This window comes from Podospora anserina, chromosome 2, assembly GCF_000226545.1.
Source record: "Podospora anserina S mat+ genomic DNA chromosome 2, supercontig 2".
In the NCBI taxonomy this organism is placed as follows: domain Eukaryota; kingdom Fungi; phylum Ascomycota; class Sordariomycetes; order Sordariales; family Podosporaceae; genus Podospora; species Podospora anserina.
This window is the reverse complement of record NW_001914858.1, coordinates 1,652,728-1,678,537: the sequence shown is the minus strand read 5'-3', so window position 1 is coordinate 1,678,537 and position 25,810 is coordinate 1,652,728. Positions and strand designations below refer to the sequence as shown.

The following is a 25,810-nucleotide window of genomic DNA, read 5'->3' as shown; positions in this document are numbered from 1 at the left end:
CTTGGGCAGTCTATTATTCCTGTAAACAGCACACATTGCCACATTTCCCAAAGGTCTAACTAGGTATCGCGAATTTATATAGCAACCTTTTGTATGACCGTTCCAATCCTTCTTCAACCTTAACACCCAGGTGCTTAACTTGAGAGAGGACTGAACAAAATTCGTCCCAGCTTAAGAGAACGGTTTCTGGAGATACCAGTTCTTAAGATACCAAGCTACAAAAAAACAGAGACATAAGGCCGTGTTGTTATGAACAATCGGCGACCGACTTGTGGGTTTCCATAGTCTTCTAGACTATCACCCCGAGGGGAACGCGGCGGAAGTCTGGCAGCTTTAACAGCATCACTGCAAGCGACTCTTGTTACGCGGCCGGTACCTCACCCGGTATGACATCCCGGTCCCGGATGTGTACCCCCGGCCTCGCTGCCCCCGGGCTGGGCCCGGCCATCCGTCGATGTCTGGCACCCCAGCCCCCGGTCGCCCGCCCGCGCCGGCCGGTCTTTTTCTCTTTTCTCTTTCTTCCATCCCACTTAGATTCATCACGCCGCCAACACCATCCGATCTCCCACCCACCCGACTTCATCAAGTTCCACCAGCAGCCACCATGACGAAGTCACCGTCGACCCTCTCCTGCTCGCGCGCGCCAGGCCCAAACACGTGTCACCCGTGTCTGGAGTCGTTCCGCCGCGGGCAGGACGAGGCGAGGTGCATTGAGGACTTGTTTGCGGATGCCGAGAAGGTGTGCCGGCGCGAGCATCCACACCCTTCGGGTGTCAATCTCTTTGCGTCGGATTGCGTGACGAAAGCATGTCTTGAGTCGAAAGAAGGCTGTATCCCCGTGAGTGGACTCCTAAGATTTCTTGAATGATTTGGTGGAAATGGCATTTCTAACTCTTCGGTCTGAATTTCAGATTCCCATCACCATGCGAGGCGACGCCCTCGACCTTCAAGACCTCATCCGGTTTGCTGTTTGCGCCGTCGAGTAGATCGTTCTGTGCCCAAAGACTGAGCCAGACGATGAAACTGTGGTCCCTGAGCTGGAGAAAAACCTCGTCGGTCTCGTTGCTGTAGGTGTGTGCTATCAAAGCTGGGACGAAACCGGGAGCTAACCTGCTTAACAGAAACTCCTCGCGGAATTTTTAGTCACCACCCGGCTCACAATTGAGTCGGAAGGGCAGGGTGGCGCGCCTGCCGACGAAGTCCACCGCCGCCGCATGCTTGCGGCCACAAGAAACCCCCTCCCTTCCGAGGAGAACGCCGACTGCGAGGTCGTGCGTGCCGTGAGGAAACGGCAAGAGCTGCGTTTGCTGCCCAAGGATCTGGGGTTCAGCGGCTGGCAAATTGCCAAGCGAGCCTTCTTTGAAGGCATCCGCAAGTTTCTCTGCCGCCCAGAGCTCGAGCCTGGATTTGATGTTCTTGTCGACGAGCCAATCCGCTCTGGAGAGGCCCACGAAGAGGATGTGAAGGCATTCCGCGAGGAGTACTTTCCGCTGTAGGAGGTTTGGGCCGGCATGATGTAAGTGGTAGAGGAAAAAGCTTCCGAGGTGTGGACCTGGTTGCTTCCCCTTCTTTCCTGTTTTTTTTCTGTCTTTTTTTCTGTTTGTTTTTTCTGTCTTTTTTTTCTGTCTTTTTTTCTGTCTTTTTTTTCTGTCTTTTTTTTCTATCTTTTTTTTCTGTCTTTTTTTCTTCTGTCTTTTTTTCTTCTGTCTTTTTTTCTTCTGTCTTTTTTTCTTCTGTCTTTTTTTCTTCTGTCTTTTTTTCTTCTGTCTTTTTTTCTTCTGTCTTTTTTTCTTCTGTCTTTTTTTCTTCTGTCTTTTTTTCTTCTGTCTTTTTTTTGTACTCTGCCCATGAAATGCAGTATACCTACCTAACATTGCTCAGTCGTATCTTCCACTGAATTCTAGGCCCTAAGTGGAAATAATGGACAATAGTACCCGGTAGCCATCATTGGAAGGTACGGGTGGCTCTTGCCTCCGCCGCTCAATCCTCTGGCCGGCTATTTAATTTTCTCTCGACTTTAAAACCTTCACCTTTCCTCTTTTTTTGCCACACCACCTCGCCAAACCCACAACCTCAGTCTTACCACCATCCACGATGCCGCTGTCCACTCTCAGGTGTGACCAAGCACCGGGTCCCGATACCTGTGTGTCGTCTCGAAGCTTTTCAGGACTACGGGAACGTCGATTGCATTCAGAATTTGTTCTCGGGTTCTCGCCCTGGCTGTAGCATCCAATACCCTCAGAAGGACCAGGTGAACATCTCGAGCTCTGGTGCTTGCACCAATTGCGTTGATCTGTCCAACCACTGTCGACGGGTAAGTTTTCCAAACCAAACGTACTCATAGAGTCTCTTTGTACTGCCTATTTCTAATACTTCGTCTTAGATTCCGGTCATAATGCGCGGCGATGCCTACGATCTCCAGGATCTCATCAAGTTCACTGTTACTTCAATTGAGTGCATCGTGCTTTATCCCGACGTGGAGAAGCCCAACAACTCGATTGCCACTTTGAAGAAGTCGCTCATTCGTATTGTGGCCGTACGTATAAACCTACGACCTTTCCAGCTTAAAATTAGGTCATTCTAACATGTCATATTCTCTCGGACCAGAATCTCATTGAAGAATTCGTCAAGGCTGTCGATATTGCCGAGTTGTCCGTCAAGAATCGCACTGCGGACGACCTTCGCAATCATATCCGTCATCTTCAGATGCTCGCTGCTGCTCGGCATCTATTTCCGAAGAAAGGGGATTGCGACCAGGAGGACCTTCTAGATTGGCAAAAGCGCAGCGAGCTGCGTCTTCTCCCCGGGGATGATGGGTTCAGTCACTGGCGCACGGCGAAGGCCTTATTCCGCGCAAATGTTCGCCAATTTCTTTGCGACCCTACAGTCCAAGAGCTTGGACAAGAACGTCTTGAAGAGTATGACTTGATTGGGGATTCCGAATATGAGGACATGGCGAATGGATTCCTCGACACATGTTGCCCGTTCAACCAGTGATCCAGGACACCAAGGTACCGTTGACTCGCAAGGAATGTCAGCGGCACAGAGGAAGACATCGGGAGTCGCTGGAGATCATGGATCCGGGGACAATAAGAAATGGCAGTCTCGAACTTCTGGCTTGTGGTTAGACCAGAAGGTCAAATCAAGATCGCCCCCCAATACAGAGCGATGTTCTCTATCATTCCTGTCTTATGCCATGACATGAGACTACGAACTTATGCGACTGCGAGTTTCTCTGCGAGAGTGAAAAGCACACAGTAAGTTTTAAAGATGAAAGGAGCCAAGTTCTGCATAGCCCTACATCCCGCTCAGTCTTTCTCCTCTGCTAGCAGAGCTCTCATGTGTTGTCCTCCACTCCCCCATGGAGCCAAGCGAGGATTTCTTGGAGCATAATTGATGGATGTTGGGATGAGGGATAGGTAAATGAACATCAAGATGGAGGCATCTTTCACGCCATATTATGACACAACACTTCCTGGCTATTGAAATGTGAAATGGATAATGCTGTAGAATTATTTATACAATGCTTCCTGGTTTAATAAGTGGCAATTCCCATCAACTCCAGAGTTTGAGCTGCCATATCCGCAACTTCCTTCCGAACTTGTGAAGTGAACAACTGATCACTTGAAGCGTTTGAAACACACGGACTTGCAGGGCCTGTTGTTATGGGATGATATCCGGGTTAGGGTTATTTTTACATTGATGTGGGAGGCGGGAAGTTAAATTGGATACGAGGAGAAGTTCGGACAATTCTGGTGGATATTTCACACGCTTTGTAGGGAAAGTCTGGAGGATTTAAGAGGTATAATAGGACGTAGTGGGTACTTTAGCTGCCTCTTCCCCAAGACTCTGGCTCTCCCGGCTTCTCCATTTCATTTTCACAAAGTTCAACCGTCGTTGCCCTCGACATCGCTCAAGATGTCGTCATTTTCTGAAAACTTGGTCTATGCACCGGGCCCTGATACCTGCATTCCATGCCTCACTGCCTGCCGAGATGCAATGGAAAAAGCGACTTTTTTCGTCTACCAAGACGGAGAGGGAAAACCCCCTTCCATCAGGAAGTTGCTTTCAGCAGAGAACCAAATCTGCATCTGTCAGTATCCCAAGCCGGAGCAAGCAAACCTTTCGACGGATGCTGCCAAAGGCACCACGCTAGTCTGTATTGGCATTCGTCCAGAGGTGATCGGTTCTGATTTTGTAGGTCTTGGCGTGCTCAAACCCATTGGAGGAAGTGGGTGATGATCCGCGTTGGACACCTTTCTGCTAATCACTCGTTGTGTTAGATACCTGTCCTTATGTGAGGGGATGCTTTCGGTCTCCAGGGACTTGATCACATTCTTGGTTGCGGAGATCGAGGATAGGTTGGCCCGTTGTCCTGGGGATGCCAAACCTGAAGAGTCCCTCTTGATCGTGGAGAGGCAGCTCATTGCTCTTGCAGCGGTATGTATCCGCCTAGAAGCCGTTCATGGTTTGTGGAAGATATTCAAGGACTGATTCCATCTCTTGTTGCCCTAGGCTCTTGTTGGCGAATTCATCAAGGCGGTGGCCAGCACAAAACGTGGCTTGATGAATAAAGCCTCCGCTGTTACTGCAGAGCAGATCCACTGCCGTCGAATTCTCGCCGCTACGAAATACCCGGTTCCCACCTCGGGTCAGAATACTATGACAAGATAGAATGGAGGAAAAGCCTGAAAACGTGGGAAAAGCAGTGCGAATCCCGTCTGCTTGCCGAGGACCCGGGGTTTTTTGGGGGGAGGGGGGGCAAATATGGTTTTTTTGGAGTGCAGGATTTGGATTTGTGCTGGATACGTTTTGAACCTTCCACTGTTATGCAGCGAGCCGGGAGCCATAGCTGACTTCTTTAATGCAAAGTATTGTTTTCACTTTGTTGAATGTTTGATCAGAGAGCATAGGTTGTGCATTGCTTGCAAACAAGTAACAAGTACGACCAAACACCTGCCTGGAAAGCATCTGATGTAGTGGCAATGAGAAGTAAACAATGAGGCCGAAGGAATTCACCATCAGTCCGCGTTTGCCTTGTTTGGACTGATTATTTATTGTGGCCCTGCGAGTTTCACGTTTCTTCTTGTCGCCTATTCTCCCCTTCGATCCATCCCTTACCAACTTTACAAACTCACATCCTCTTCCACCTCCATTGGGAATCATCAAGTCAACAACTATGACCTTCGACAACCACGAGTGTGCTTTTGCACCGGGGCCGGATACTTGTATCCAATACCTCGAGAACTATTTGAAGCGGAAGGACTTGGTCAAGTTGATCAATTTCTATTGTGTTGAGAAGCTTTTCTGCAAAGAAATCGAACCAGATGTCTTTTCGAACCCCCAGTTCCGTTATGGTGCATGACCCTGACGGCATGAACATCTGCAACAGTCACAACATCGCTGCCTACCAGGTATGCTTCCACTACTTCAAAGCGAAATACAACTGTGTTATGTCATCGCTAACTCATCCTTTGCTCACAGATCCCTCTTGTCATGCGTGGAGACGCTTTGGACCTTCACGCACTTGTCAAATTTGCCCACTATTGCGATTCATACAAGTTCCGACACTCTAACTTTCGTCTCAAGTGCGGTCCAATTGTCAAAGTATGTCAATTCTTAATACCTTCAGTCCCTATCACCCCGCTAATGGCTGTTCTGTTGTACTTATCTAGGACCTTCTCACTGGCTTCCTGGTGGCCGTTCGCAAAATACTCGCTTCAGCGCGCGATTCACCCAGAAGCTCGGACGATCTTCTTCGTGAGCGAACGAAGCTGAGCGCCATTCAGTTTCTGTTCCCAGCCGGTCCGATGCGCTGTAAAGCCGTCGCCGAGTGGGAATGCCGAAAGGCCCTTCGCCTCCTCCCTGGGGATGCTGGCTTTTTGGAATGGCGTAAAGCCAAGACTCAGTTTCGAAGGAATCTTTGCGTGATCTTTGACGACAAAATATATGAGGATAATCCTCTTGAACTGGGTACTTATGAGAGTGATGACTTCAAGGAGATTGCCGCGGCTTTCCTGGATGCCGAGTGCCCTCCCGTCATGATGGGATACTAAGTTGGCATGGAAGTCGACAGAGGAATACCAACGTAGCATGAGGTAGAACGCTCGGGTTGGGAAGGGAAGCTGAGACCTAGTTAGATACCCAGCTGGCAAGCTAAAGTCCACAACTTGCTGGGATGTTCTAATACAAACCTTCTCCATCCCAGATTTCAAATATCATCATTCCGGATTTCAAAAGGTCAGCTCACTGCAAAGTGTCAGCCTAGCCATGTAAGAAGTACCTATAGACCTTCACCAAACATATGATGCAAGGTAAAATAAGTTGTTCTTCGCGGAGACAAGGAGCAGCCTCCTTTCTTATCCTGGCTCGCGAGCTGAGGGCTTGTTCGGCTTTCCACTCGACTGAACGACCTCCACAATCAAAGTCCCGGATATTAACAGTTCCATCATTTGATGTGTCATCGAGTGCGTGGAGCCCCATGGGGATAGCAGAGTCGGTCCGTTAAGGTGCAAGGGGGGGCGGCTAGTTCCGCCTTCTTTTGACGACACTTCATACCGTAATGGCATGAAGCCGAGAGGCTAGAATGTTGTGTTGAACAAAATATGTAATGACAATAAAAAGATCTGGCTTTTTCATCAAGATATAAAGAAAAAACTGCCGAAACTGGTCGACATCTTGAGATGGTGTTCTCTCCATGAGCTCGACGTCATCCCGGGTGGTGGGGTCTTGATACGAGTCCACCGCGGGGGTGGATTCTTGACTCAGCACCACAGCTACCCCGCAGACAACGACGACTTCAATGCTCAAAAAGGGGCCTTTAATTCTGAAAGAAATCCCATCTGAAAGGTATTCCGAAAGAACCAAACTTTCCATCAGTATTAAACACTAATCTCACAATGACCGAAAAGCAATTCAACGTTGGCATCGTCGGCTATGGGTTCGTCTCTTCTCCTAATCTCCATACCCAACCCTAACCCAGCGGCTAACCACCCCCTCCAGCCTCTCCGCCAAAGTCTTCCACATCCCTTTCATCCAACTCACCCCCTCCCTCAAGCTTCACTCTATCGTCCAGCGCACTCCCAAGCCAGGCAACTCCGCCCCAGAAGACTACCCTGACCTCAAGCACTACACCGCTCCCGAGGATCTCATCGCCGACCCAGACGTCGACGTGGTGGTCCTCTGCACCCCACCAAACACCCACTACCCCCTGACCCGCTCAGCACTGCTCAACAACAAGCATGTCCTTGTCGAGAAGCCGTTTGTTCCCACCTCAAGCGAGGCGGATGAGTTGACTGCTTTGGCGAGACAGCAACAGCGGGTGCTTTGCGTCTATCAGAACCGGCGATGGGATTCGGACTTCCTTACTGTTCAGAATCTCCTCAAGGAGGACAAGCTGGGAAGAATTGTCGAGTTCGAGACGCACTTTGACAGATTGCGATTGACGGCTCTGGCGAAGGGTTCGACGTGGAAGGCGGGGCTCAAGATGGACGAGGCGGGAGGGGTGTTGTATGATCTTGGCTCCCACTTGTTGGATCAGGTGTTTGTGTTGTTTGGTATGCCTGATGGCGTGACAGGGAGATTCGTCAACCAGAGAGAAGGGAGGCTTGTCACTGGGGATGGGACCGATGAGCAGGAGCCGGATAGTGTGACTGCTATCCTGAGCTATAAGAACAAGGGGCTGTTGGTCTTTGTTCGTGCCGGCGTCGCCTGTGTCGAGACCAGACAGATGCGGTTCTGGGTCCGGGGTACCAAAGGCAGTTATCACAAGAGCGGGTTGGATCCTCAGGAGGATCATCTCCGAGCCGGTGGCAAGGCGACTGACACCGACTTCGGCAAGGAATCGGAGGACAGATTCGGGAGGTTGTGTATCGTCGGCGGTGACGGGAAGGTGGAAGACCAGGTTTGCCCTACTGTAGAGCCGGAGACATATGTCAGGTTCTATCACCTGTTTGCGAAGGCTGTTGCAAGCGGAAAGGAGGAAGGTGTACCTGTGCCTGCGTCACAGGCGGCGCAGGTTCTGCGAATAATCGAGGCAGTACGAGAGAGTGCGAAGACTGGGAGCGAGGTCACCCCGCAAGCCTAGTCCTTCGATCAGTCGAAGACCAGAAAGGAGTAAATGCCAGCTTGTCTCAACAGAAGCCCCTGGCGTACTCGGGCTATGGTTTTAGATACCGACGAAAGACCCGCCTCTGCCGGCTGACCACAACATCATCAGCCAAAGCCAGATCGGCATTACACCCACTGAATTTTACCAGCTCCTTGCGGCATCTTTCAATTGCTATGGTTTGCCATTTCATCACGCTCTTGTAAAACAGGACAACAGATCTTCCTTTTTTTACGTCCTCGAACAATTCCTGAATCAGCCTCGCTCTATTGGCCGTCTCATCGTGCTTTCGTCGCTCGGCAGCCTCGCGGTATCTCTTGGTCAAGTGCGCCTTGATTATCTGCTCAGTCCACTCCTCTTCCCACAGCCTCTCCAGTGACAGCATCTTCTTGTGAGGATGCCAGGGACATTCGAGGCCCTTGTAGAAGACTGTTTCGCTGTCGATGAAGTGGTTGGGCTTCCTCCCGCCACCTTGACAAGTTACTCCGTAACAGATGCCACTGAAGCGGTCGACATAGTTGCAGCAGATGCGCTGTTGTGGGGGTTTGTGGAACGATGGTTTGATCCTGCAGGGTCGTCCTTCAGCTTTGCAGCCTTTGGTTTTGTGGCACAGCCAGCGGGTGTTCATGTAGTATGTGCACATTATTCGTTCAGTACGACGATGGATGGATGCCGAAGGTGTGTGGATACTGGGGAGAGGGGGCGGCAACATTCAAGCTCGAGCTGGCGGAGGTTGTGGAGGGTGGCGGAACTCAAAATCGACACCATGCTGGAGATTCCTGGTCATGAAGTCATCGCTCTGTCTTGGTTTAAAGCGGCGGCTCTTTAAGGAAGCATCACGTTTCCGATCTGGCTTAGTATGCGAGCCCTTTGCTGTTTCTTGCTCCATACGATAAAAGCACTCTTGTGTTGCTCTGTATTCCAAGCAATCAAAACAAAAAGCTGATGTGAAAAGCTCGGACGATCAAAACCTTCATACTCTTTCCAGGGTGGTGTTTGTTTGTTTTATCTTGGACAAGTAGAGCGACACTCGCTATTAGGGGATCCGAGATCAATGATGGCTTAAGAGCAACTGGCTACCACGCAACGACATGACGTCTAAGGTAGTCATGCTTTCTGCCTTCATACAACTTTTGTCATCAAGAATACTGTGTCAGTTCACTCCAAGAAAATCTATACTCGAGTGCATATAAATTATAAGGGCGTTGATAATGCATGGTTCAGAGAAGATGTTCATGAATGTTTCGGTTTAGGGATTTTTGTACCGAAAATATCGACTCCTCAGATTTCATATTCATCAAGGTAGCCGAGGAGAACAGTCCAAAGTTAGATGACAATCGAACTAATAGCATAACATGCCACCAGAAGCTTCATAACCGTCTCGGAACATGAAACTGTATGCATAAGTGCCAGGAGTAATGGCTACTGACAAAGGTCAGATTGAGCAAGTGCGAGAGGACTTGGAAATTTCAGTCCTCTTGTACACGCCAAAATTCACTATTTTTATTTGGGTACCTCAACACTCATCAATAAAGTCTCATGGTCAACCCCCTTCTAACCAACACTGGTTACAAGTAAAACTGAAATGTTTCTAATTTCGCTATCTTGTTTTCGAAAGAGTGTGACCTTTTGAGCGCTTAGGTAGGCACCTTAGGCTTCACAGACGTCAGGTAGTCTTACAGGAGACTGGAACCATGTCACCATTTGATCGTTGGCAGACATAAGGTAGACCATCTCATTAAATAGGTTCCATGGAGTTTTAAGAAGCCTGCTTCCGGGTCATGTCTTAGGTACCTAGTTACTCAGTCTGGCGGGTCATCTGAACTGGTTTACAAGGCCAAAGAGCGGAGTTCGACGTCAGTGCCCTGCTTCACGTCGCGGTTCTCGACAACCCCGTATTATTCTCTCGTAACCCTGAATATTCGTTCCAGGCCTATTGTACTCACTTCCCCCTTTCAGAAGTGAGATCACCCCGGAATCTGTTCTCAGACATCACTTTGACCTGTTCTTTTCCAATCGGTTGGCAGAGTTACCCACAGATCGCCTGCCACTCATTGTTTTGGCAACACACCAAGTTCATCAACATTTTGACCACTCCAATGCATTTCTCCTCAGTTCTCGTTCTCACACAGCAACTTGCCTCTTACCAAAAAATATAGACACCTCCTCCAGCTCGAAAGCTAGATCGCTACAATGGATTATCTCAAGCTCAGCGAAGATGAGGCCTACACCCTCGCACCCCTGCCGGCCGCCGTTCGACACGGCCTGCATGCTGTTGCAACTCTAGCTTTCCTGAGCTTCATTTTCGTTTTCGCCCTTTTGGTGTACCTCAGCTGGAGATTCGTCAAGTGGCATATCAGGCAACCCTCGCAAGAGGCTTCAAGCCTACCAGCTTCAAATCTCCAGGTTGATGAGGACAACTTGCACGAGATGCTGGCGATGTCGCGGAATTTTACTGTTTCGGCGGAATCACAGCCCACTGAAGCCGATAATGGGATGCCATCACGACCGCAAACTGGCTTCTGGAATCGGATCAGAGCCAACCCCCCGAATCAGTTTCTCGTTCTCATCTACAACCTTCTTTTTGCAGATCTCATGCAGGCCACGGCCTACTTCATGAGTGCTCGATGGCTAGCATTGGATGGAATTTACGACAGACACCTAGTTTGCAAAGCACAGGCCTGGTTCCTGTCAACTGGGAATCTCGCTTCAAGCGTCTTTGTGACGGCAATTGCGGCTCACGGCTACCTTAGTATCGTCAGGAATTTCCGACCGCCCTCTCGCGTCTTCTACCCAGTCCTCGCGGCACTCTGGTCGTCTGTATACGGAATGGCTCTCTTGGGCATTGCGATATCTGGTGGTTCGTCAGATTTCTATGGCCGGGCGGGCGAATGGGTATGTGGCTTCGCCTTCTTTTCTGGCACTTCATGCTGCTAACGCCAAATCAGTGCTGGATCACCTCCAATTATCAAGAGCTTCGTTTGTACCTCCATTACCTATGGATCTTTATCTGTCTTGTGGCCACAAGCGTGATATATCTCGCCATCGTCATTTATCTCTTGACTCACCGCAAGCCCATCGCTTCAAGCTGCCAACAAACATCGCCCGGTACCCAGTATGCCACACAAGAGCAGAAGCTTCGCGAGATAAGCAGCTTTCTGGCATACCCGTTAATCTACCTTCTCTGTACCGTGCCAATCGCTACAGCTAGAATCGGATCCATGGTCAAACATGAGGCCCCGGTCCTCTTCTACAGCGTGGCAGGCTCTTTGCTGGCTTCAGCAGGATTACTAGACGTACTCCTGTACTCTCTCACTCGGAAATCCATTGTCTTCTCTGGTCAGAAACCACCCACTCAAGACACAGGGCTGGAAACATTTGGATTCATGGCAAGCTCTCTTCGCACACCACATGGAAGAGCTTTCGGAAATATGGTGTTTATCGAGGGTGAACCCCAAACCCACAGCGGCTCGGGCATCAGGCGACTCTGGGGATGGGTTTGTAATTTGTGGAGGACAGTGTTTCCAAAGCGTTCCGAAAGAGCTTGGAGGGACAGGCTTGCGAGCGTGGAAGTTCCTTTTGGGCCGAGGACTGAACGCGGGCAGGCGGATTGGGACAGCTCGTGGATGAGCTTGGGTGTGGACGCCTCCGAGGTCGCGTGGAAGCGCCCCCGCGCGCTGAAACCAGAGATCGGATGTGAGACGACAACGCGCGTCCACACGCAATATCAAGGGTGAGAAAGCCGGAAGGGGGCGGCTGCAAATGCTGCCCCTAGAATACCCGGTGAAGGGAGAGCAGAAGACGCCGGCTGGAAATGATTGTATTGAGATAGATGAATAAAAATAGGTACTTAATTTGACAGAATTTGCTCTCGAAAATATCTTGACAACCAACTCACATCGACAGGCCACCTGCCAATAGCACCATTCAAGTTATGGTACTTTTTCCCAGCTGTATTGACACAATGAAAGCTTTCGATCGGTTTTAGACTGATTATGCAAGCAAGAACGTTTCAGAGGTAAGCCAGATCGACGATCGACCGGCACTAGAGCAAGAAAACAAGACGCCGTTTGCTTTCACTTGCTTGCTCAACCCATGGCTATGGGTCTAACGTCTAGCTGACCGTTAGCCGGTGTCGGTGAAGACCCAGCGGGCTCTGGACACCTGAGCTGAGTCATGGCAGCCCTGTATCGTGGTCAGCCCTACGGGGACTGTACCGACTTGATGGGGTGGCAATGCCTACAAAAGATCATGAATCCATGCCCCAAATCCAAGACGATTAGCATCGGCATCAAACAGTCTCTTCAGTCATCTCACATCAACAAAGAACACTACTCAAGTCTCTCTCCAAGACTCTATCACCGCCGCAAGATCGCCTCAAAAGCACATCACCACCGGCCATGCACTCCCTCATCCCAACCGTCGCTCTCCTCAGCCAGTCTGCTGCTGTCTTTGGTGCTGCTATCCCCAAGCCTGCTCCAGCCGCAGTAAGTCCTTATTTCAGGCGCTAAACCATGTTTCATCCACAATTCATCACTAACCGTTACACTAGGCTCCGGTCCCACTCATTGTTCACAATGCACTACCTCAGGCTGCTGTTACTCAGCAGGTGAAGATTGACGAAGAGCTGGTAAGGAAATCCCATTTCCACTCTTACACCAACAGGTTCTGATATTCCACAGGCTGTCGAAATCATCGAAAAGACCCTCGCCACTCTCGTCAAGTCTGTCACACCAACTACCGTGGCAGCCAGACAGGCTATCAATGACATACTTCCTCCCAACTATTTTTGGCCTCCTTTCTTCTCCCCTCCCCAGATGCCCAACAGCAACCAGACCTTCAGCCCTTACTGCCACTTGAAGACTCAGGAGGAATGCAATCGCATCCTGTGAGCACAAGAAGATATGGAAAAGTCAAAAATGGCATGGGAAAAGGATGGTATTTAGGAGAAAGGTTGTGCTGGACTGGGACATGATAGACTTTCAGGATATAAGACTACGGACTACTGAGGCATATCGACATGTATCATGGGTATCCCAAGCCAAGGGTGAGGGTTCCACCAGTCTGGTTGAACCAGTGTGCCCAGAGCCGGGCAGGGTCCGTGGCATCTTCTTCCTGTACATAGCTAGCGCTTTTAATTCTTTAAATTCAGCAATACACATTCAACAGGTGGCTTTCAACAGAATGTCCGGCGTTCTTGATGTTGTACTCCGTAGTGCACTTTAACAAGCTCGGGTTAGGGTTTCACAAACTAAAGGGCTGTTGACCCCCACTCACCTACCCCCACCAACAAAACCTCGGCAGAACACCAGCACCACATCAACATCGTCATCACCAACCCCAACCCCGAAAAGCACAACACACAACAACCATCACCCACCATGTCAACCACCACAACAATAAAAGAAGATGCAATTCCCTACCTGGAATTCCCCTCCCCAAACCGGAACAACCCCTCCCGGAAACAATGCTTGGTTTTCTTCATAACCGGCAACCCAGGCCTAGCAAGCTACTACACGCCCTTCCTCACCCACCTCCGCCACCTCCTCGACACGCTTGAGTCGTCCAACAAGGCCGCCTACCACATCTACACCCGCAACCTCCTCGGCTTCTCCGACCACGACCACTCCCCCCCCTTTGGAAACACCCTCCCCCCATCCAACCTCCCAACCCAACCCTTCACCCTCGAAGACCAAATTATCTCCTTAACCTCCACCCTTGTTTCCCTCAACACCCCCACCCCCTTCACCTCCTGCATCCTAATAGGCCACTCAGTAGGAGCCTACATAGCAACCGAAATCTTCCACCGCCACCACCTCACCCCCTTATCCGCCCTCCTCAACCTGACTTCGGCGATCCTCCTCTTCCCAACCCTAACCCACATCGCCCGCTCCCCCTCCGGCCAAAAACTCTCCTTCATCGCCTCCCAACCCCTCTTGAACTCCTACACCCACATCCTTGCCAAATCCATCATCAACTGTCTCCCCACCCCCATTGTTTCCCTCATCCTCTCCAAAATAATGAAACAGCCCCCCCACGCTTTATCCACCACCCTCAGCTTCCTGCAGAGCCAAGACGGGATATGGCAGGCGATCCACATGGGCAAAGACGAGATGTCCACCATCACCGAAGAGAAGTGGTCTTCCGACCTTTGGCACTTGGCCGACGACACAGAGCACAACGGAGAGAAATTTTATTTCTATTTTGCAAAAAAAGACCACTGGGTCGCCGACGAGGTGAGGGACGCGTTCATTGAGCGGAGGGAAAAGGACCAGAACGGGAGAACGAAGGCAACGATTTGTGAAGAGGGAGTGCCGCATGCTTTTTGTATACGTAAGTTGCGAAAACGGATGGGGAAGAAGAGGGGGGGGGGGGGTGCGTACGCTGACAGAGGGATAAAACCAGATCACAGCGAGACCGTAGCGGAAAAGGCCGGGGTTTGGATCCGAGAGATTACCGGGTCATGGACTGACTGAATGGGGTGCTAGAGGAGGAACGGTGCCGAGGGCTGATAGATGTCAAGACAAACGGTAGAGGGTGGGAGTCATAGTCACAGCATAGAGGGAAAAAGATCGGAAATATCAACTTCATCTTCATCGTTGTCTTGAAGTCTCTCTTCTCAAATATGACCACCTCTCACCATCTACCACCCCAACAAGCCGATAAACTAAATCCCCAACTCCCCCATCTCTCCACTTTTGTTCCATTGCCCACACACAATTCCCTTCATCAGGCACAACCTCTCATCCTACACAAAACCACCACAGCGACATCCACAAGAACAAGACACAACATGAAACAAAAGTAATTATTCTACAGAAATACAACAAGAACATCTTTAGTTGACCCTTCCACCCATTCCTCATTTGTTATCCGCTTGCTGCCCCTTGAGCTGACCTGAACTCCTCTCCCCAGCCTCAAGTACCATTCCCGTTTTTGTGTCTACCGGTGCTCTTTAATGAACTGGGCTACATACACCGAACAACCACGTATGCTGTGTGCAAAAGAAGAAAAAGAAAAGAAGAAAATCTATACCGGCGGGGTGGTAGACGGCGGCTGGGTATTGGTACAGGCTTATTGCTACCATATTGTCCTGCAGGTGAAAGAGTAGGTGATCAAATATCGATCTCGCCGTCAGCAATCGCCAACCGTTGCTTTGTTGTCTTGGCTTTCTTGCCGGTGGGAGCACGCTTGGTGCGTTTTCCAGGGCGGACATCGGCGGCGTCGGCTCCGGCGGCGTTTGGTGTGGCTGTGCCGGAACCCTTGTTGTCATCAAAATGGCCCTCGCCTGTAGAGTAGATATTGGTCAGTTCATGAGCCTGTAGAAACGGCAAAAAAGAACATGGACTCACCTTCGTGATACATCTCATCCAGGCTGGTTGGAGCATCCGCCCGCTTCCGCTTGCCACCACGCTTCTTCTGAATCTTGTCGTACTCCCCGCTCTCGAGCAATTCCTTCTCGCGGCGTTCAATCATCTCGGCCTGTTCATCATCCGCAAGCCACATGGCAATGTCGCGGTTCCGGTTCTCGGGCGCCCTACGTCCAGAGAAGTCGACACCGGCGCCACCCGCCGACGAGCCGCCCGTGATGACGACGCGCTGCACCTCTTCCTTCTGCATGGCACGCTTGCGGATGCGCTCCTCGATGGTGCCGCGCGTGATGAGACGATAGACGGTGACCTGCTTCGTCTGACCAAGACGATGAGCACGATCCATGGCCTGTAGAATCAATGGTCGGGTTCCAGTCAGAGTCGTAGAAGATGACAGTATCAGCCGTGGTTAGATTGATACCAAGACCACCAGCACGGGTAGAGAGCAAGAAGATGAAGATCTCGGGCCGGGTTTGGAAGTCCGACACGGTATCTCTTCTGTCTTCCAGCTTGGTTGAACCATCGAGGCGGCAGTACCTGTAGTTGCAGTAGGTCAAATACTCTTCCATCAGATCGATCATGCGCGTCATCTGGAAGTACAGCAGCACACGATGACCGCCCTCCTTCAGCTGCCGCAGGAGCTCGTCGAGCTTGGCAAGCTTGCCCGAATCCGTAATGAAGCGGCGCATCGAGGGGACCGCAATGTTGGTAAACCGGGTCTTCTCCTTATCTGGCGCCGGCAGGAGTGCAGGAGGCGGGTATCGCTCGATTGGGATCTTTTCGGTGACGAGCGCCTTCTCTTCGACGGGGGTGGGTCCGTACAATGCCTTGCGTACCTGAGGGTTGAAGAGGATGTTCTCACGCTCCGCAACCGAGCCGCGGCCGGTGCATGAAACCTCGATGGGCGGTGCAGATGCGCGGGGCCGGCCGGCTTGCTCAAGTCGTCCCAGTCCGATATCAGCGTAGTTAGCGCGCGCCACATTCATGAGGTCGCGAAGGACACCTTGCTCAGTGATATCAGCAAGAGGCTTGCGGTCAGTACGTTGCTGAATCTGGAACAGAGCATGGATCGGAGTCCAGTTCTCGTCTTCCGTATCGCGATAGAGGACGTTCATGTTCCCGAGTCGGTTCTTCGATGTTGAAAGCGTCACAGCTCGCTCGAACAGTCCTCGATGACTAGCCTGGTAGGCTTCTTGCGGGCTAGCGTCCGCAAATCGCAGCCATGAAAAGTGATCGGCATTCGAGACGCTATCACGAATGTTCTCCGGTGTCCAAATGTTCAACAGCTCGCCAGTGTACTTTCTCCGGAAACCAGCAACCGCGTTATCAGGCCCGGGCTTGTCCAGGCGCCCGCCCTCTTGCCACACCAAGCGGGGCAAGTCGTAGTCGATCAAACTGCGAACAGAGTAACCAACTGATACGTTTGTGCCCTCTCTGACAAAAGAGGCCGTCTCGGCAAAGTAGCCGCAAGAGAATGGCGACTTGGTATCGGCCCTCTCGAAAAGATCGGGATGGTTGCAGACCTTTCGGAACTGCATGACGAGATTCATCAAACTAGAAGAATCGTCGTCGCCCATGGTCGCCTTCTCAATGAGGTCAAGAATGCTGATCTGGTTGCGAAGGCTCGAATACAAGGCACGCTGGCGGTAGGTCAGATCGCAAAAGACGTCGAGTTCAATCTTGTCGCCCAATTCCTTTTGGACATGCTTCTTGACACGACGAAGCATGAATGGCTTGAGAATCATGTGCAAACGCTTCAGCTGGTCCTGGTTGAGCTTGGTGTTGCTCTGCGCATGCGATTCGATGTCCTTTGAGAACCATTCGCTGAACTCGTCGTGGGAGTCAAACAAGGACGGCATGATGAAATGCAAGAGGGCCCAAAGTTCCTGCATGTTGTTCTGAATAGGAGTACCGGTCAACAGAAGTCGGTTGCGGCAGTGGAAACTCAGCAAGCACTTCCAACGGGAGCTCGAAGAGCTCTTGATGGCTTGGGCCTCGTCGAGGATCATATACTGCCACTTCATCTTTTGGAAATAGGCGACATCGGACACGACAAGCTGGTACGACGTGATCATGACGTGGAAAGCAGCGTCCTTCTTGTAGGTGGTGTGCTTTCGGTCCCAGAACTTTCGGAGCACCTTGCGGTCGGCAGCGGTGCCCCAATATGGCAGCACCTTGAACTCTGGGACGAACTTGGTGATTTCCTGTTGCCAGTTGTGCAGGGTAGAAGCCGGCGCAACGACAAGGAACGGACCCCAAATGTCGTACTTCTCGGCGAGGTAGGCCATGACAGAGATGGACTGTACAGTCTTGCCCAGACCCATTTCGTCGGCGAGGATGCCGTTGATGCCTTGCTCGTACAGATTGACGAGCCAATTGAGACCCTTGAGCTGATATTCCTTCAGCTGGCAGTTGAGCAGCTTCGGCTGGTCAATCTCCACATCGCCCATACCAGTGGGGTTCTGGAAGTTCATCTCTCCATCCTCGTCCAGGTTGGCGTCCTTGTTGAAGTCCCGCGCCTTCTTTTGCGCTTCCTCAATGGCGTTCTGCGCATTGGCCATGGCCGCAGCCTTGAGGGTCGATTCATCGGCCTCGTCGAAATCAAGATTTTCAAAGTTGGTAACCTTGGAGCCAACCGGACCAGTAGGCTCCTCGATATCAAGAGACGTTTCGGGGATTTGGTTTTGGTCCGCATCAGCAATCTCGGGTCGGTCCGTGCTGCGCTCCACCTCGTTTGTCTTGATCTTCTTGCCAATGAAGTGAGAGTAGATTTCGGTCTGCGAGATCAGGAAGTTGAGCTTCCTCTTTTGACGAGCCGCTTCACGGTCGGCTTCCTCCTTCTTCGCGTTCTCGAGCTCCTGTTTCTCGGCGGCCTTGCGGAGGTCGCGCTCCTCGCGTTCGTTCCGTTTCCAGAAGCCCATCATGTCTCTCATGACACGCTTGGCACGAGCTTGAAGGTCTTTGGTACCCTTGTTGGTGCGGAGCTGCCATCGCTTTGCTTCCTTGGACGCCAAAATGGCGGTCTTCTTGAGGTTGGATGCCTTGGTGGAATATGAGTCGGTGGCGAGCCTGTAGACCTTGTTGACATCCTTCCGGGCAAGGTCACGCCAGATCTGGTCGTAGATCTGGTTAAAGCCCTTGGACTGGAACCGCATCTCCAACAGATCCTTTGGCTCCTCGACCACCTTTTCCTTCTTGGAGTCCTTGGGCTCCTTGGTTTCCTTGTCCTTCTCGGAATCGGTGGCGGGCTGTTTGGTGATCTTGAGTCGAATCTTGCTCGTCTCCTCCTTGGTGGGAAGCTCCTTCCCGGCATCGAGAGCGGCCTGGGCAGCTTCGGCACTGTCCTTCTCTGCCTGCTTCTGCTCCTTGGACTTCTTGAGTCGACCACCGGCGCGACCCTTGCCCTTGGCCTTGCCAGGTTCCATGTTTTCGGCCTGGAAAGTCGCCATGGTACCGCCCTCGAGATTGGGCTCGAGAGCGCTCGAACTGCGGGGAGGACCTTTGAGGCCATTCTGCAAGATGTATTTGGTCTGCTGAACTTTCTTCTCGGCTCGTTCCGCTTCCTTCATGTACCGCAGGCGCTCTGCCTCGCTCTGGGCAATGGTGGCCCGCTTGAGAGCAGAATTCTTGAGCTCGAGGGTAAGAGCCATGGACTTCTCCCGACGCCTCTTTCGCTGCATGTCCTTCTTCCGCTCCTTCTCCAACTGGACTTCTCGCTGTCGCACCTCTTGCAATGCTTCGTCGTAGTGAAGGTCATCGAATCGCCGTTTCCCAAGATCGGCATGCAACTTGAGCTTGAAACCTTGTGACTGGGCCAAGTCATCTCTGCGCGCCTGCTTGTGGCTGAGGTCCAACTGGGCCAGCTCCAGTCGGCGGCGCTTGCTCCGTCGTTGATACTCTTCAAATTCATCTTCCCATTTGTGTTCTGGTGGGTCCCAAGAGTCGAGCTGCTGCATTTCCTCTTGAATCTTCCTTTCTTTGTCGGCAGAGAAGGACTTTTGCTTCGTAAGCCCGTTGGCCGATCGTTTCGCTGGAAGTCGTGGACCGGAAGCCGGGGTCTCGGGTTTGGAGGCGGTCTTTCTGGACGCCTTGGGCGTCGACTCGACACCCTTCATTTCGGAAACACGCGACTTGATGGTCTTTCTTGGCTTTTTCTCGCGGTCAGCCTTGTCGACGGTTCCGGCTCTTTCCACTCGGATGGGGGTATCGTCGGTTGTAGATGGCGAGGTCGCTCTGGGTCGCGAGACAGGTTCGGAGAGGATGTTGGAAAAGGACATGACACCTGCGGCACGACTTGGAGTCTGTATTGGCGGTGGGTAAATTGTTAGCCTGAGGCTGAATCTTATTTGATGGAGCAAACGGTCCCAACCTACACCTGAGACGCCCTGGCCCTTAGATGATGATGGGGTTGGGGACCCGCTCCGTGCGAGGACAGGCAACGCAGTTGGAGTGGTCCCGTTGATGGTGGAAGGGGGCATCTGGCTGTGCCTCAGACTGGGCGATGAAATGGCACCAAGTCGAGCCGATGCAGGTGCTGATGGACTGATGGATCCTGCAGTGGGAGCAGGATGGTACTGAGAGACGGGACTTCGTGAGAGGGATGAAGTCGCATGGGATGCGTAGCTGGCGCCGTTGATGATGCCGCCCTGGTGGTTGCTGGCGGAGGATGTGGCGATGTTGTTCGCGGTGTAATAGTCGGATGATTGGGAATAATTGTACGAGTCGCGAGCCTGGAGTGGCGTGGTGTAAAAAAATTAGTCGACGTCAATCAAGCAGGCGCGGGCTGATAGGGCTTGGTTGGGTGGTGAATGCTGAGGTGAAGAGGGAGTCGCCGGCCAGGGCGGGAAAAATTGTCAAGTGTTGATGCAGCGATTGGGGGGGAGACGCGATGATATAATATTAGGGAGAGCAAAAAGGCAACAGGGCGGGCAAATTGCACTTTGCTCTTCGATGATGCTTGGCCGTGTCTAGGAATGGAATGGTTTTGGTATTTTGGGGAGGGGGCCCAAAGCTTACTTACCTTTGGTGTCGAGCTCTGCGTCGCGTTGCGCCAGGAGGAGGAGCCCGTGTCCGAAACCCTGCGCTCGCGCTCTTTCTTTGTTGAATCCGCCGTCGGGTCGTAGAAGCTGCTGCCCGCCGACTTTTCGAGAACCGGGTCGCGATTGTCTCTGTCTCTGCCTCTGTCTCGATCACGATCTCGAATCTCGGACGAGTAGTACACGTGCGGCGCGTGCAGCGGCGATACGGGCGACGGGTGTTGTTGTGTCGTCAATGGCGATGCAATGGCCGGCGGTGCCTGCAGCGATGCCGACAGTGGTGGAGGCGGCGGTGGTGGTGGTGGGAAGGAGGCTGCCGAAATCGAGGCTCCTGCCACGGGATTGCTGAGGATGGAACGAGAGCCCGAGGGATGGCTGCCAGGCGAGGTAGAGTAGGGGTTCGGGGTGTGAAAGTCACCTTGTGTTGGTGATCTTAGACTGAAGGACGAGTGCGGCCGTGGAGGCGCGGGTGCTCCGGGGGTTCCTGGCGGCCCAAGAGCTGACGCTGGCTGCGAGGCAGAGCTCACTGGATTCAAGATGTCGCGCAGCCCTCCACGCGGTCCGCGATCTTCGTTTGCACTGCCGCCGCCATTGCCATTACTGCAGTCCTCGTCAAAGTGAGGCGGCCGTTGCAGCACGGTCGAGAAGTGGTCCCGCCCGTCCATGGTGCTTCTGTTACTGTGTAGTTTTTACAATTCATGTGCATTCATCGACACTTTTTGCCCACCTAGCACGCGTCCCGTCGAGGAATTACGAAGCTATCGGCAAGTCTGTTTAAACTAAAGAAAAGGGTGACCTGCACACTTCTGGCTTCTGACAATCTGCTCTAGAAAGACGGCTCCGAGATCGCTAGGGGGGGAACAGGAGGTCAGCGGCAGTGTTGGCGCGGATGCGGGCGCGTGGATGATGAGGGTATCGCAACGAGATCGGATGGAACACCGGGTGGGCTCGGGGTTGGTGAGAAAAAGAGGGTGATGGGTGGAAGCAATCACCAAAGGGGAGAAAAATACAGGGCAATCAACAAAAAGCTGGGCGCCGATGGCAGCTGGACGGCGACAGCGACAAGGGTATGATGTGGTGGAGGACGATGGTGGAGGACGATGGTGGTTATGATGGCGGTGGTGATGGTGATGGGAATGGGAATGGACGAAGGGGAAGGAATGGTGTTGGGTTGGAGATGAATGGATCCATGAGCCAGCAGCGGTGTTGCCAGACCCGATTGCTCATTCTCGATTTGGCCACATCTGGGCTTTTGCTGCGTTGGTGTGTGCAGCAGAGTCTTCTCCCCCCCAAAATCCCCTTTGACAACCCGCTTCCTCGCAGCTCTCGCGAAGGTGATCCATCCATCAGTAGTCCCCCCCGTCCCCCCGGAAAAACAGGCCCCCCAGGCGTCCAGCCAGATCGAGACAAGCTGGTCCCACGCGCTGAAAGACGTCAGCAGGGCTCCACTAATCTGACACCCCCTTCCATGTTAGTGTAGGTCCAACAGCCAGCCCCCTTTTATCAGATAACAACGCTACAGCCACCCCCTCCCCCATGCCCAGTCAGGGGTGCTGGCAAGGAAGTACCCATTTCAGCCCCGGCGCGAGGTATCCGCCTGCCGCTGCTGCAGTTGCCCCAGCCATGCAACACACACCACAGCGGCAGTGGGAAAAGTCTCACCAGACACCAAAAGAATCCGAACCGGCATCCCAAGATCCGCCTGTTGATGCCCAAAACTACAATCAATTGTTTCCTTCTCAGTGATCATCTTCAACCCACCGCCTCGGCACAGCCCTCAGACATCATGTTGCGAATGCCCTCATATTGTCCCGGACACCCACCACTTCACCAATCACACATATATGAAAACTGACACACACAACTACCTGACGAACCGAATCGATCATAACTTTTCCGTCATTACTCGCTATCTGAGCGCGAATGCATCTAATGAACGGCTGGAGAATCGCGAAACGTGAAAACAAAAGTCTATCCGGCCCAGAAAGAAACCTCATCGCTGTCATCAAACCAACCCAACCCAGCCACCACCGTTTATGCTTGCAGGAGAGTTGACACTTTCCCGGTCAACTCCCATCCCATATACTCCAGAATTCCCCTCTGGCAGCCGCGTGATTGGTGTGAGAAGAGGCTTACCTGAGGCCGTCTCAGCTGCAGCGCAACCTCGCCCATGTCATTCTCATGTAAAAAGAGGCAAAAACAAAATCTAGCCAACTCAGACAGCGCCCGAAGCCACCATCTTCTTGCGAAGATAGTTCTTGTAGTCGCCGATCGAACCATCCCATTGTTTAATGGTCTTGTTCTCGCACACGAGAATCTGCTTGGCAATCTTGTCGAGTAGTCTGGAGACATGTCAGCAATTAAATCCTACAAATTAGCCATCAGAGTTTCGACGCACCTGAAATCGTGACTGACGACAATGACACCTCCGCTGTAAGCGTTGATGGCATCCGCCAAACTGTCAATAGTGGGAATATCAAGACCGTTGGTAGGCTCGTCCAGCAACAACATGTTGGGGCTTTCAATGGCCAACAGAGCGAACACGATACGGGACCGTTGTCCGTCAGACAGGGTACCGATCAGAGAAGTCTGAGACTCGCCCGAAAGACCATACTTGCCCAGCTGTTGTCTCCAGTACTGGTAGTCTTGGGATCTATCCGAGTACTTGTCACGCACAAAGTCCAAAGCAGACTTTGTGAGATCAAGCTGCTCCGCCGAGTGCTGCGAGTACAGACCCAGCTTCAAGTGAGTGTGACGCGACACCACACCTTCTCTAGGAGAAAGCTTGCCAGTCATCAGCCGGAGAAGAGTAGACTTGCCAACACCGTTGGGCCCGACCAAGGCAGTACGGGAGTCCATGTCGAAACCGAGGTCGATGTGCTTGTACAAATCATCCTTGGCATCGCCCGAGTAGGAGAAGCTGACATCGTCGAAAGACAGAACTGGGGGAGGCAGCTTCTCGACATCGGCGAAACGGAAGGTGAAGACTCTGTCCTGGTGGACGGGCTGGATGAAACCATCGGCCTCCATCTTGTCCAAGATCTTTTGACGAGACTTTGCTTGTCTGACCAAGTTGGCGTAGGTACCAGCGCTGGCAATGAACTTCTTGATGTGTGCGATTTCGTCTTGCTGCTTCTGGTATGCCTTCGCCTGGTTGGTCTCCTGTTCGGAGCGGGTCTTGATGTACGAGTCGTAGTTACCGCCATAGTAGAGCAGCTTCTTATCCCTCATGTCGATCATGGTTGTGCACACACCGTTGAGGAAATCCATGGAGTGGGAAACCAAGACAAGAGTGCGGTCCCACTTCTTGAGGTATTCCTCCAGCCACACGCAGGCCTCGAGATCCAAATGGGCCGTGGGGTCGTCGAGAAGGAGAAGGGACGGTCTCACGAAAAGAGCCTTGCCAAGGGCGACACGCATCCTCCACCCACCGGACATGTCCTTGGTCTTCTTGTGGATGGTGACCTTGTTGAAGCCCAGACCGGTAAGAATGAGGGCAGCGCGGGTAGCGAAGGTGGAGGGATCCATCTTGTCCATGTGCTATCAATGAGGTTAGCTTATGTATAGCCGAGAGGCGCGGTGAGGGAGGTGTTCGTACCTCATAAAGATCCATCAGGACAGGAGACTCGGGGCCCTCCTCCTCGAGGAGCTTCTCGGCCAACTTATCGAGACGGTCCATCTCGTTCTCGGCCTCCTTGACGACCCACTCCAAAGCACCCAGCTCTGATGGGGGAGCGCCCTCGTTCAGAAGGTAGATATCAACGTGTTCTGGAATGGGATACTCGCGAGCAGCGATAGCCTTGAGGAGGGTACTTTTGCCGCAACCGTTCTCACCCAACAGACCGTACCGGCGGCCCATGGTCAATTCCAGAGTGCCATCCTGAATGAGCACACGGCCATGGAACACCAAACTGGTACTGGTGATCTTGACGTCCTTGCTGGCGGCGGTAGAGGCCAGAACACCGGTGGTGACACGGTCGGAAAGACCATGCTTGTCCATCTGGTCGGCAAGGCGCTTTACTTCGTCCATCTTGTCGGCCGAGGTGGCTGGCTCGTCCGACACGATGGGGTTTCCATGGGCGTCGAGTTCAGGCTCATCGCCGTTGACGGAAGCGGCAGCGCTGGCAGTCTTTGAGTTGGCCTTGGAGCGCGAGGCAACAGTCTTCTTCTCCTTGCCCTCAGCGGCACGCTTCGCCAGACGCTTTTCCTTGGACGACGAGGGAGCCATGTTGTGCTGTGGATGCTGGAAGATAGATGGGTTTGATGGATCAAAAATCCAAAACGAAAGAACGGGCAGAAAAAAAATATGCGACGTCCTTTGTTCCTTCGCAGGCAAGCCAACTAGTACCAGGAGGCAACAAGAGAGTTTAGTTCAGGGTTGGTTTGCTGCGCCTTTGCCCTGTGGTAGGTTTGAATCAGTGGGAAGGTGGGGGAGGGGAAGCCGCACTTCTTTGGTGGGGCTTAGATTTTCAAAAAAATTCTGATAACCGATAACAACCTGACCGCTCGTCGCTTGGCTTAGTTGTTCAGGCGCCAAGGCAACAAACTGTGATGTGGCACAGACCACCAACCAATGGGCACAATCAGAAGTTGCCGTCAATTGTTGTCAGCGACACAAAAAGGCCCTGTCATTGATATTTTTGACCGACACCTGCCGCCTCCAGAGTCTTTGTATCCCATTCTTATACTGCCACTGCTACCAGTTCACTATATACTAGTTGACTTTACCCTTCGAGTCAGGTCACTGCTCTTTTTGCCCCTTTCTTCACAACCTGTTGGCAATTGACGTCACACAGAGGCGGCCAAGGATCCAGTTTAGTCATGGTGCATACATAGCCTCTTCAGTTGTCAGCCAGCTGCAGGCAGATGTCATCTCATGTCCAACTGCGGCCATCACCACATGGGATGAAGCTGAAGGAGAGAGATTGATAATGTTGGAAGCCCCCAATGCAAGTACCAAGCTTCAAAGCATCAGCCCCCGCTCTGCCGGTTTCAACGGCCTTCACATGAGGCTGTTGAATACTCAAATTACATAAAGTGCAGACATAAACGTACCATTCGATTTGAACTAACCAGAGCAGAAATGGAACCTGACTGTTGAGAGGGATGAGATGGTGCACTAACAAAGAGAAAAGAAATGCAAACGCGGCTACATTATCACTGAGACTTACTTTTGGCTTCACTTTCTCGGCATATGCCGATTTTTAGAACTGGGAGCTGTAGACAAACCCGAGCATGCCGTAGCCCCTGAGTGCTCCTTTGTTTACTTCACATGGCCCGAGCGCCAAAAAAGGGGC

At 52.1% G+C, this 25,810-nt stretch overlaps 8 protein-coding genes across 8 annotated transcripts; 6 read left to right on the top strand and 2 right to left on the bottom strand.

Moving 5' to 3' along the window:
• Positions 1-454: 454 nt before the first annotated feature.
• On the top strand, positions 455-1,496 carry PODANS_2_4448 (uncharacterized protein; the record flags this gene model as incomplete). The annotated part of the gene is made up of 3 exons (XM_001911164.1): positions 455-838; positions 987-1,067; positions 1,122-1,496. The coding sequence occupies 3 exons, from the start codon at positions 455-457 to the stop codon at positions 1,494-1,496; spliced, it is 840 nt and encodes a 279-aa protein (XP_001911199.1).
• An 899-nt stretch (positions 1,497-2,395) lies between these two features.
• PODANS_2_4445 (uncharacterized protein) lies at positions 2,396-2,997 on the top strand (the record flags this gene model as incomplete). The annotated part of the gene is made up of 2 exons (XM_001911163.1): positions 2,396-2,536; positions 2,608-2,997. The coding sequence occupies 2 exons, from the start codon at positions 2,396-2,398 to the stop codon at positions 2,995-2,997; spliced, it is 531 nt and encodes a 176-aa protein (XP_001911198.1).
• Positions 2,998-6,899: 3,902 nt separating this feature from the next.
• Positions 6,900-8,086, top strand: PODANS_2_4440 (uncharacterized protein; the record flags this gene model as incomplete). Its single annotated transcript, XM_001911162.1, has 2 exons — positions 6,900-6,940; positions 7,003-8,086. The coding sequence occupies 2 exons, from the start codon at positions 6,900-6,902 to the stop codon at positions 8,084-8,086; spliced, it is 1,125 nt and encodes a 374-aa protein (XP_001911197.1).
• Positions 8,087-10,300: 2,214 nt separating this feature from the next.
• Positions 10,301-11,844, top strand: PODANS_2_4430 (uncharacterized protein; the record flags this gene model as incomplete). The annotated part of the gene is made up of 2 exons (XM_001911161.1): positions 10,301-11,002; positions 11,056-11,844. 2 exons carry the CDS (start codon positions 10,301-10,303, stop codon positions 11,842-11,844), a joined length of 1,491 nt encoding a protein of 496 aa, XP_001911196.1.
• A 663-nt stretch (positions 11,845-12,507) lies between these two features.
• On the top strand, positions 12,508-12,999 carry PODANS_2_4425 (uncharacterized protein; the record flags this gene model as incomplete). The annotated part of the gene is made up of 3 exons (XM_001911160.1): positions 12,508-12,594; positions 12,660-12,737; positions 12,790-12,999. 3 exons carry the CDS (start codon positions 12,508-12,510, stop codon positions 12,997-12,999), a joined length of 375 nt encoding a protein of 124 aa, XP_001911195.1.
• Positions 13,000-13,488: 489 nt separating this feature from the next.
• Positions 13,489-14,583, top strand: PODANS_2_4420 (uncharacterized protein; the record flags this gene model as incomplete). Its single annotated transcript, XM_001911159.1, has 2 exons — positions 13,489-14,440; positions 14,513-14,583. 2 exons carry the CDS (start codon positions 13,489-13,491, stop codon positions 14,581-14,583), a joined length of 1,023 nt encoding a protein of 340 aa, XP_001911194.1.
• Positions 14,584-15,222: 639 nt separating this feature from the next.
• On the bottom strand, positions 15,223-21,178 carry PODANS_2_4410 (uncharacterized protein; the record flags this gene model as incomplete). The annotated part of the gene is made up of 4 exons (XM_001911158.1): positions 15,223-15,395; positions 15,460-15,826; positions 15,912-20,207; positions 20,252-21,178. The coding sequence occupies 4 exons, from the start codon at positions 21,176-21,178 to the stop codon at positions 15,223-15,225; spliced, it is 5,763 nt and encodes a 1,920-aa protein (XP_001911193.1).
• Positions 21,179-22,728: 1,550 nt separating this feature from the next.
• Positions 22,729-24,741, bottom strand: PODANS_2_4400 (uncharacterized protein; the record flags this gene model as incomplete). The annotated part of the gene is made up of 3 exons (XM_001911157.1): positions 22,729-22,855; positions 22,912-24,053; positions 24,112-24,741. 3 exons carry the CDS (start codon positions 24,739-24,741, stop codon positions 22,729-22,731), a joined length of 1,899 nt encoding a protein of 632 aa, XP_001911192.1.
• Positions 24,742-25,810: the final 1,069 nt, after the last annotated feature.